At 43.7% G+C, this 9,934-nt stretch overlaps 1 protein-coding gene across 1 annotated transcript; it reads right to left on the minus strand.

Annotated features, from left to right (window-relative positions):
* Positions 1 to 87: 87 nt before the first annotated feature.
* Positions 88 to 6,192, minus strand: LOC148323683 (MAGUK p55 subfamily member 4-like). Its single transcript, XM_088315318.1, has 21 exons — positions 6,062 to 6,192; positions 5,335 to 5,387; positions 4,952 to 5,073; positions 4,786 to 4,863; positions 4,432 to 4,515; positions 4,236 to 4,367; positions 4,075 to 4,156; positions 3,921 to 4,006; positions 3,741 to 3,812; positions 3,468 to 3,664; positions 2,815 to 2,891; positions 2,704 to 2,733; positions 2,579 to 2,608; positions 2,439 to 2,459; positions 2,000 to 2,038; positions 1,667 to 1,834; positions 1,340 to 1,420; positions 1,000 to 1,093; positions 808 to 916; positions 601 to 735; positions 88 to 286 (listed from the first exon to the last, which is right to left on the minus strand). The coding sequence occupies exons 2-21, from the start codon at positions 5,366 to 5,368 to the stop codon at positions 101 to 103; spliced, it is 1,857 nt and encodes a 618-aa protein (XP_088171444.1). The 5' UTR covers positions 5,369 to 5,387; positions 6,062 to 6,192; the 3' UTR covers positions 88 to 100.
* Positions 6,193 to 9,934: the final 3,742 nt, after the last annotated feature.

Raw genomic sequence — 9,934 nt, forward strand, 5'->3', positions numbered from 1 at the left:
AAGTAGGTGGGTGGCGCTAGCTGCTCGTCAATGCTAACAGTGTACCGGAAATGAACAGTTGGCATGCTTCCTCGGAGGCTAGCCCTTATTTAGCGTCCAGCTACTCCTGTGCTCGGGTCCAGCTGACGGGTATCCAATTGGCGTCGTCCTGCGCCTGCTGGACGGCGGCATGTAGCTTAGCACAGGTATCGCTTAGCTGTTCGTTGACTAGCACCTCGTCAAACAAATGTTTATACTTCTGCTCCATCTGATGCGATGACTCTGTCAGGTCCACAAGGTCCTGCTTCTGTAGAAAATACACAGCCGCGGTTAGCTAGCTAGCTAAATAAGCATCAGCTACATAGGGAGGTTATTGACGAGATAGTTAACTAGTAGAGATAGGTAATTGCTTAGTGACCTGGTAGGTAGGTTAATTAGGTAAAAATTGTTTAGTTATCAGGTCGGTCATACGGTTGCACGGTAGTTAGCCAGGTTTGTCAGTTGGTTTGTGTCAAGCTAGGTCGGTATCTTGAGAGGTATGTAGGTAGTTAAGTCACTAGTTAGATCTGTAGGTAGGTTGCTAGTTATGTACTGTATTGTATATCGTGTGTTGAATCTTACAGTGATGAATCTATTTTGCAGGTAGCTGCAAATGTTTCTGGCGTTCCCTCGAGTTTGTGCGAGTTTCTCCAAGCTGGGAGCTTTGATGAAGATCACGTATGGCTTGTACTTCCTGGTCCTCAAAGGAGGAATGTTCTACAACATGAGAGATACTCTGTAAAAAAATGTACTAATCTAAGCGCCACTACTGTGCTATATTATTCTCACATGTGGTTCGATGTCAATAATGCACACATATCCCCGTTTGACCACCTCATTTATGGCGTCGATGCTGGTCCCGTACTTGTGGCCCTTATACTCGCCGTATTCCACAAACCTGTGAAAACACACACACAAACAACGAGAGACTCACTTGTGTGTGTGAAGAATGTAAAACGTAAAAGCCAAGGAGAAGCTCACCTGTCGCTGCACACCATGTAGTCAAAGAGGTCTTTGTTGACAAAGTGGTACTCTCTGCCTGTCTGCTCCCATGCTCGGATTGGTCGGGTGGTGTCTAAGGCAGCCAATCGCAACAAAACACTGCTCAGTCACTCACTAGTTTGACAGCGGGTGTGTCCAAATTCACAGGCTACATGAGGAGGAGCCGTCATCCCAGTCTGCAAATTGTCTTTCTAGAATTTGGAAACCACGTCATCCGGTCGAGTCGCGCCTTAAAATATGTCATATGCCCGAAAAATGCAGCCTGCGAATTTGGACACTTGTATGTTCAAGTGCACTTGTCACAGCAAGCTTCTCGTACGTGGTATGGGTCCCTCGTATGTGTCCGGGTTGAGTTTGAGGAGGGTCTGTCTCAGCTGGTTGATGCCTACTCCTGATGCGCCTGTGAGCAAAATGTCATGTGAGTTTGTTAGCGAGTGAGCAGGAACTTTCTGCTTCACTAAGAAGGCTGCACAGACATTAACACCGTAGTATTCATCTAACTAACTACCTACCGACTGACTAACTGATTACCAAACTAACCAGCGTGAATAACTGCGTAATACACAAACTGAGCAACTGACTGAACAATCAACTCATAAAAGATGAGAAGGTACAGTAGTACAGTATCAAGTGATGGTCTTCTCACCCACGAGGATGATGAGTCGGTAGTGGTCCTGCGGGGGTCGTCGGTAGAGGACCACTTCCTCATAAGGCGTAGCCACGGTGGTGTAGGAGGTAGTGATGCTCGTGCAGGATTGACGCCTCCTCTTGGACAGCGACCTCCTCAACAGACAGAAGCTCCGACGGAAACCCGCTGAGCACACAATGACATTTACTTGATGACATTTTGGACCCAGCAAAAAAAATCCTCACGCTGGAAGTTAGTACGTTAGAAAAAAATAAAAATAAAATAAATTATATATATATATATATTTTTTTTTTTTATTTTTTTTTTTTTTTAAATGACGAGTAATCTTACCAAGGTAGAGCCCATCAGGAAAATCAAATGATTCTGCCTCTGAAAAATATGACACATAGCTTTACATCATTACAACTATTTGACTAACCTACTAACTTGATAACCAACCAGTTAACTCAGACTGACTGATTTACAAATCCTGACCAAACTAACTAACCAATGAACTAAATTCATAGTTTATTGACTTAACAACTAACTTGGCTGAATCACTGACTGACTACCTGACTAACAAACTTCATGACTGACCAAACAACCAACAACTGACTAATGATGTAACTGATTGACCCACCACCCAACCACCCGTCCATCGAATAAACTGACCGTCTAGCAAAATACGAACTGACTGATTGACTCAGTAAAGACCTGACTGAATAACTGACTGACAGACCAAATGACTGAGTGATGCCCTAACTAACTAACTTACTGGAGACTTACCTACCCAAATGTGTGTCTTCCTGATCTGGTGGACAAAAAAAAAACAAGAAAAACAAATTCTACTTAGTGTCTTCTAATAAAACTGTATAACGTTTTATTTTCACGCATGTGAAGTATTCAGATTGCTGTATTAGTATGCATTACCTGAAGTGCATTTGTCTTGAGGTTCCTCCTCTGGAAACCAAAAACATTGACGGAATCTCATTCAATGTAGAAAATAATGTAATAATCGATATCATTGAACAGTACAAAACGACATTATGACCCACCGTGATCAACTTTGGTGACTTCATCGGCATCAAGAGGCGACAAACGGAGTATTGAACAATTAGCAACAGCTCCGTGGATGACTGGTGGTGATGTAATGAGATGATCCTCACCTGCTCTGCTACCTCCACCGCAACATTCGTCCTGATCTTCCTTACATTCCTTAGGATCCCTCAGCTCCTTCTGTTTACTGATGACATCATCACAAACAATACTTCAGAGTGCATCATGTGTAGTATTAGAATATGCGTCACAATCACAGGCAACACCTTATATGGACAAAGCACACATTACAATTTGAGGTAAATAGTTAGTTAGTAAGATTAGAAGGTCAGTCCATCCATCAGTCAGTTGGAACAAGTCCATTGGTCCATTGTTTGTTAGGTACATAATAGGTTAGTTATTTCGTTACTCAATTAGTCAATTATAAATTGCTGCGTCGCTCAGTCACTGGTTATCTAGTTATTCAGTTGGGTAGTTGGTTGGTCAGTCAAGTAAAGAGGTAATTATTAATTTAATCAGTTAGGTACAGTATGTAGGTCTAGAACAGGCATCACCAAATGGCGAACCGGACCCATTGCCAATCTATGATGAATTTTTAGTTAGTTGGTTGTGATTCCAGGTATCCTCCCAGTCAGTCAATCAGTCACAATTTTAGTTAGTTAGTTAGTTAGTTGTGGTGCCAGGTATCCCCCAGTCAATCAGTCAAAATGTCGGTTAGTCAGTCAGTCCACTTGTTAGTTAGTTAGTTAGTTAGTCAGTTAACCTTTTCAATGTGGCAGCTGATGGAATCAATCCAGCAAAGGAGGCTGAGCTGGTGATCTTCCTGGCCTGCCACCACTGTCCATCTGATTGGTCCAAGACCTCCAGCACTTCCCCCTTACTGAAGATAACGCCCACGTCAGGGCAGGGTATAGATGAATCCTGCAGGGGGCAGTAGTCCACCATGGCCCTCATGTAGACCTCACACAGGAAAGAGATACTCAGCACACTTCTCTCACATGAGGATTTCTCAAGAAGTCTGCTGAAGGTTCCTCACGGGTTTGTTGATGCTCCTCAGCTGGGACGCGTTTGGAACGACTTTGAACAGCATGGTGCCCTCAGACCTCATCTGAGCACACAAACGATGAAGAGTAACATGACTAATCTGACACACATAAGAAACGGGGATCATGAAAATAATGCCAAACATGAGAAGCGTGTGGTGATGCAGACCAACCAGAATCTGGATGACCTGCTCCGGTTCCAACCCCACTAGTGGCTTTCCGTCCACTTCCACCAGAAGATCTCCAGGATGAAGAAGACCTGACACAAAACTCATTACTGCACATCTAAAACGTTGTTTCACACACGGACTACACATACACACACACCGCTGCGGTCCGCAAGTCCGCCACGAATCACCCTGGCGATAAAGATTTCTCCTGTCTCTTTGTCCTTCCTTATGGTGGCCCCCTGACACATGCACACACACAGAGTGAGGACAAATTGTGATGTTGGTCTCCACTCAAAGGTTCTTCGGTTGTCTTCTGACCAGAGGTTGTTCATTCTTTGCCAGACAAACAATCCTCACGACGTCCTCATCTTCAGGCAGCCCGTCGGGGAGCGGCGCCAAGACGGGTCCAAAGTCGTCCCGAGCCACAGCGTCGTGACAGGACAACAGGGCCTAAGACGGGGAGAAGAAGGTTAGGGTTGGCATTGAGGACCGAGCAGGCGACTAGATGCACGACCTTCATGTGCGGAGAGCTCAGGAGGATCTGAAGCTCTGTGGCCTCCTCAGAAGGAGTCTGGGCTGTATGGAGGACGCCCTGGACCTCAACAGCAACACAGAACAGAACCCAGAGTTGGTATCCCTCTCATTATGTGACTAACTATGCACGGTGTTAAAAATACACTATTGTTTAGTTGGTTGGGGTTCATCAATCGAAAACCAGGTGTGTCTACTGTTCTATATTTAGTTTGTTGTCAGGTTTTTTAGGCATCAGGTCAGTCAGTCAGTGAATAAATTAGTTCGCCTGTCAGTCATTCAATTCAGTTTGCCAAATAGTCAGTCACTTAGTTTGGCAGTCATTGTTGACAACAACCTCACGTGAGAGTCCTGAAGCATGTGCCAGGAAAGGGCGGGGCCAGAGTCTCTTGAACTTCAATAGGCACTCGTAAATCTGTAGGTGGAGAAAAGTGATGTCCTAAAATGATGGCCACATGCAGGAGGCCCCGCCCATGAAAATAACCTCCTGGTTGGAATCGTACCAGCAGCAGGGCACGCAACCGCGGAGCAGTCAGGAGTTCATGAAGAAGTCGAGCACCGGTGACATTTCGACCGACGGCTTCGCTGATATCCTCCACCACCGTGGATAACACTTCAATGACGCCTGCGTATACAAACACACACGTGCACACACGCAAAATCTCCTTGCGTCATGAATGACACCTGGAATGACTTGAAATGGCCGCTTTAAAGAAAAGATGTCTGACTTCTTGTATCTTTTCAGGTATGGTTGTTTCTAAACAGACTCAGGTTATTTGCAATGCTCAACTTCAAACAAATCCTGAAAATGGCCAAATTGTCCCTAAAATGGCGGCTTTCGAGCGAAATGAAGGACTTGCTGTTTACGTAATTTTTGTTTTCCTACCATCCTCCTCAGTATGCGTCATGTCGAATGTCATCCTTCACCATCAGCATGTCCTGGAAAACAGCAAATTCTTTAATATTGAATGGAGATGAACTTGGTTCGTGTCGAAGCATTTTGTTCCACCATGAGGTGCTACAAGGCAACACGAACACAAATAGAGTTGAGCTTCAGCGGGCTCTAAATGTGAACGCATGCCAGCTTTAGCGTTCTTCATCCTCATTCCAAGAACTCAGTTCTGATAAGTGAAATCTCACAAGTCTTCATTTGACTTAAAAAGTTCATTCCACTTCAAAATGAGCCGTCCTTGAATCGTATTACACCCCATGTATCACGATAATCAAATATCCAATCCCGTTTTATTGGAGAAATTAGTATTCTGGAATTTAGAATTCGGGCTAGTCTTACGATGTATTATTTAAATATTCAGAACATTTCCCCTATATATTAAGTAACTATTTTATTAAAAAAAACATCAATCCACACTAAAAGTAAAACATGTTTTAATTAGTGTTTAAAATAGTGTCATGAAATTGTTAAAAATATTTTTTTAAAAAAGAAGAAGAGTTCAATTTACAAATTTACTCCGCAATGTCCTCCATTTTTGCGTCATCGCCATGATTACGACTAGAAAAGCAACGTAAGATTTTTCACATGGCTAACATTTCTTTCACACGCTACATTAGCATTTTACTCAAAGTGAAAGATGTTTTCAAAAGTTTCGACTCACCTCCTGATCGTGCCACTGGACACTCACGCTGATGTTTGCTGTTTGAATGCCAGAGTTACTTAAAACAGACGCTAATCCTTAAGCTTTTAAACTCTCACTCTCACACGCCCGCAAACATATGCGAACACACTTTGTAATTAGAAGCATAAACCGCTAGGGGGCAGTGTTGTAATTTTAAAAATGGCAGTGTTTTCTGGCGTACAAATTCGGGGCCATTCCGCTGTGTAGTGCTTACAAATATTTTAGAAAGTCAATGAACTGTTTCAGATATTGAAATAAAAAAATTAATATTTTTTAAATATCCAAAATAATTGTAACAATTTAAACATGGTCGACGCGAGAGCCCATGCTTTTAGTTTTGGCTAAAGTTGAAGCTTCCAAGCATCCAACAACATTTCGTTTTTATTATTATTTATTAAGTTGCCAAGTGCACGAGGGAAATAAGCACGAACAATAAAGGATGTGCATAGAATAAAGACGCACACACGCCAGAGGCACCGAGCTAATTTAAGATAACGACTTCACACACTTGTCACGTGATGCATTCAATCTGACCACGTCGGGAAATCTTAAAACCTCTTCATCATAAATCCGACGTTGTCAATCGTGACCACTTTTTTCCCTTATTCTCGAAAATTTGACTTTTTTTTAAAAGATTCTTTTTGCACTGCTCGTGTGTCCCTAATGAAATGCCCGACAGGAAAGTTTGGCTGCATACCAACAGGGGGCACTGTGGTTCCAGATGAATGAAAATAAAAAGATTATTTATTTATTTATTGTCTTTTCAACAAGTCTGACATCCAAAAAGACAAAGCGCTTGGGGGGAAATGCCAAGTCTAATAAATACATGCAGACAAAATAAAACATGTAAAAGAAAACGCTCGTGATTAAAAAAAATGTAAACAATTTAGGATTTAGGGTCAGGGTTAGGGTTAGGGTTAGGGTTAGGGTTAGAGGTTAGGTTAGGGTAAAAAAAACAGCAAATAAAACGTTTTTAATTGACAAAAGAAGATTCATGTTTTATTTAATAACATGAATTCTAATATTATATTCTTTGATTTTGAAAACTCATAACTTGGAGTATGACCACTTTTATTTGAAAATAAGTGAGCCATGTGCATACACACACACACATACATACACACGTGCACACTCACACACATACCTGATCAATGCTAATGGAGTCTACCCTGCCTGGTAACAAGAGCCGGCCTGCGTGTGCGTGTGCGTGTAGGTGTGTATGTGTGTGCGTGTGTGTGTGTCATGACAAGCATGCTAATGGCACACTTACACGCTTATTAGGACACGTAGCATTTACGCGAGGCGATAATGGCTAACTTACATGAGTGTGACACGTAAAGGGCATGTTGGACTAGACACAGCAGCTGTCACTCGCCCGTCCAAAACAATCCATACAGTCAATGGCAACATCAGGATGTGCTTTCAGAAGCAGACATGGAAGGGATGATACAGGAAGGGAAGAAGGACGGAAGGAAGAGAGAACAGGAAATATGGAAGGAAATAGGAAAGGATGACAGGAAGGAAAGGAGGGAGGAGAAGTGAAAGAAGGGTGTGAGGTCGGGTGAAGGTATGAATGGAAGGCAGGACAGAAAAAAGAAGTGAGCAATGAAGGAAGGATGAAGGCAGGAAATAGGAAGTGGAGAAAGAAGTTTGTTCTCGCTTGGACGATGACTCTGCTTGTTCCCTGGGGGAGGTCACGGAAGCTTCTGAGTGAGGACATAAAACACACTGAAGGCCCATCCCGAGTTTCCTTCAACTCGAGCACTTGAGCTCTTCTTTAACGGCTCTTTCGCCCTCTTCCTCCCAACTTCAGACCATCTTTCTTCCCCATCCTTCACTCTTCCTCTTCCTCATCCCCGCTTTCTCGTCTTCATCCCCTCATCTTGCTCCCCCCCCAGCGGGTTTATTGATGACCTGCTGTTCTCTGCGGCAGACAAGAAACAGAAACCTCTGAAAACTGCTTCTCCAGCCCTCAGGCAGGTGACCAGCTGTGTGTGTGTGCGTGGGTGGGGGTGTGTGTGGGGGTGTGGGTGTGTGTGTGTGTGTGTGAGAGAGTGTATTTTATGATCAAATATGGCCCTTTGTGAGCGGATATAGTTTTTCATTGCAAAACCATTGCAAAACGTACCTTACTGAAGTAAAAATGCATCATTATCTGGGCAGGATATAGCTTTGTAATGCTAATCGTATGGCAAACTATACCCCTTTCTGACAAAATGTACTTTTGTGGTCAACTTTGCAAATTTCCAACCAACTTTCAGTACCTTTACCTGTGCAAACAGCCTGTTTCAGCAAAAACGAGCTTTGGAGTGCCTCATTGTCTGCCATGAGTGCATGTATGTCGTTCAAAGAGTGGGATGGGCGGGGAAGACAGACGTGACAGCCATGGCTATACCATCCAGCTACTCGCGTCTCGAACGTGAAGTTAGAAGAAGCTGAAGAAGGCACAGACGTGAATGCTAGCGCGCAGTCGTAACCCAGCTAATTGCCGTGCCTAGGTGGCGGCCATGTTGGCAGGGGCAACTTTCCCATCAAAGGCAATGTATGAACATTTTATTTTAGTGTCAAAATAGTGTATTTGAGACAAAGCATAGCATTTTCACTATTTTTTATTTTTTTATTTGGAAATGTAATGTTTTATTGACAAAATATTGCATGTTTATTGGGAACTACTACTTTCCTAAAAGAACATATAATGATCTAGGGACAATGTGGCTTTTTTTGGGCCCAAATAAAACTTTTTCATGTCACCCATTACAATTTTCTGCGCAAATATTGCACTTTTTTTGGTCAAACATCCCATGTGAAGATTTATGGACAGAGGAGTTGATGACATTCGCGGAGGAGGAAGTGGGTCAGGGAGGAGGAGAAGGTGTCTCTGGCGAAGATTTATGTGCGACGCCTCTTCTTCCTCTTCTTCTTCTACTTCCAGCGAGGAAGTAAGGTGGGGGGGGGTCGCAGAGGGTAGGTTGGGGGGGGCATCGCTATCGAAACTAAATGAGAGTGTCAGGTCGCTGCTGAATTGGACCTGGGGCGACGCCACGGAGGAAGAAGTGGGCCATGCAAGGAGAGGAGGAGGAATGATGGAGGGCTGGGCTAGAAAAGGGTCCAGGCGTTGAGGGGTGGGTGGGGAGGTGGTGGGGAAAGCGGGGGGGGGGGGGATTATGTGGTGGTGGTTGTGGGGGGGGGGGGTGCTGTGATGTAGTGTGTGGGCTTTTAGATGATGTCAGTCCCTGGTGCCTGGCTGGCGTCCGCTGGTCCGGAATTAATGCTGGATGATGAACACTCTCACTGACCAACTGACTGGCAAGACAAAAACATTGTTATTATTGTTATTACACTGATCGACTTGATACACTTTTGGAGATCAACATGCATCGAGCAGTTTGCGCTTGTGCCGGCAGTGGTGGAAAAGCACCGACGTCTCACTGACAAGTGAGACTGACCACTGTACGGAAAATTGGAAATTATATCTTATTTGTGCTTGTTGGAATTTGGTGTAAAATAAGATCTTATGTATTTGTATAAATCCAGTTTGCAAAAATTGCAGTTTCATCCCAAAATCTTGGAATAAAAGAAAAAAAAACATAAAATGTGAGCAAAATTCTGAGAAATTCTAAAATCCCACAGACGCACTAAACAAATCTGCATGCGTGCACGTGTGGGTGTGTGCGTATCAATAAAGCCAGCTGTATTGTCGTGGTCATGTGGCACAGGAATCATGAACCACAGGTGGCTCAGATGTGACAAGAGGGACACATCTGGATGTTTGTGTGAACGGGTGCACGCATACACTCGCGCACACCACGCACACCACGCACACACACACAATGGGGTTTCATAAGAGGTGAC

This window comes from Idiotropiscis lumnitzeri, chromosome 14 (assembly GCF_059441095.1).
Source record: "Idiotropiscis lumnitzeri isolate Australia: NSW breed Sydney's pygmy pipehorse chromosome 14, RoL_Ilum_1.0, whole genome shotgun sequence".
Taxonomy (NCBI): Eukaryota; Metazoa; Chordata; class Actinopteri; order Syngnathiformes; family Syngnathidae; genus Idiotropiscis; species Idiotropiscis lumnitzeri.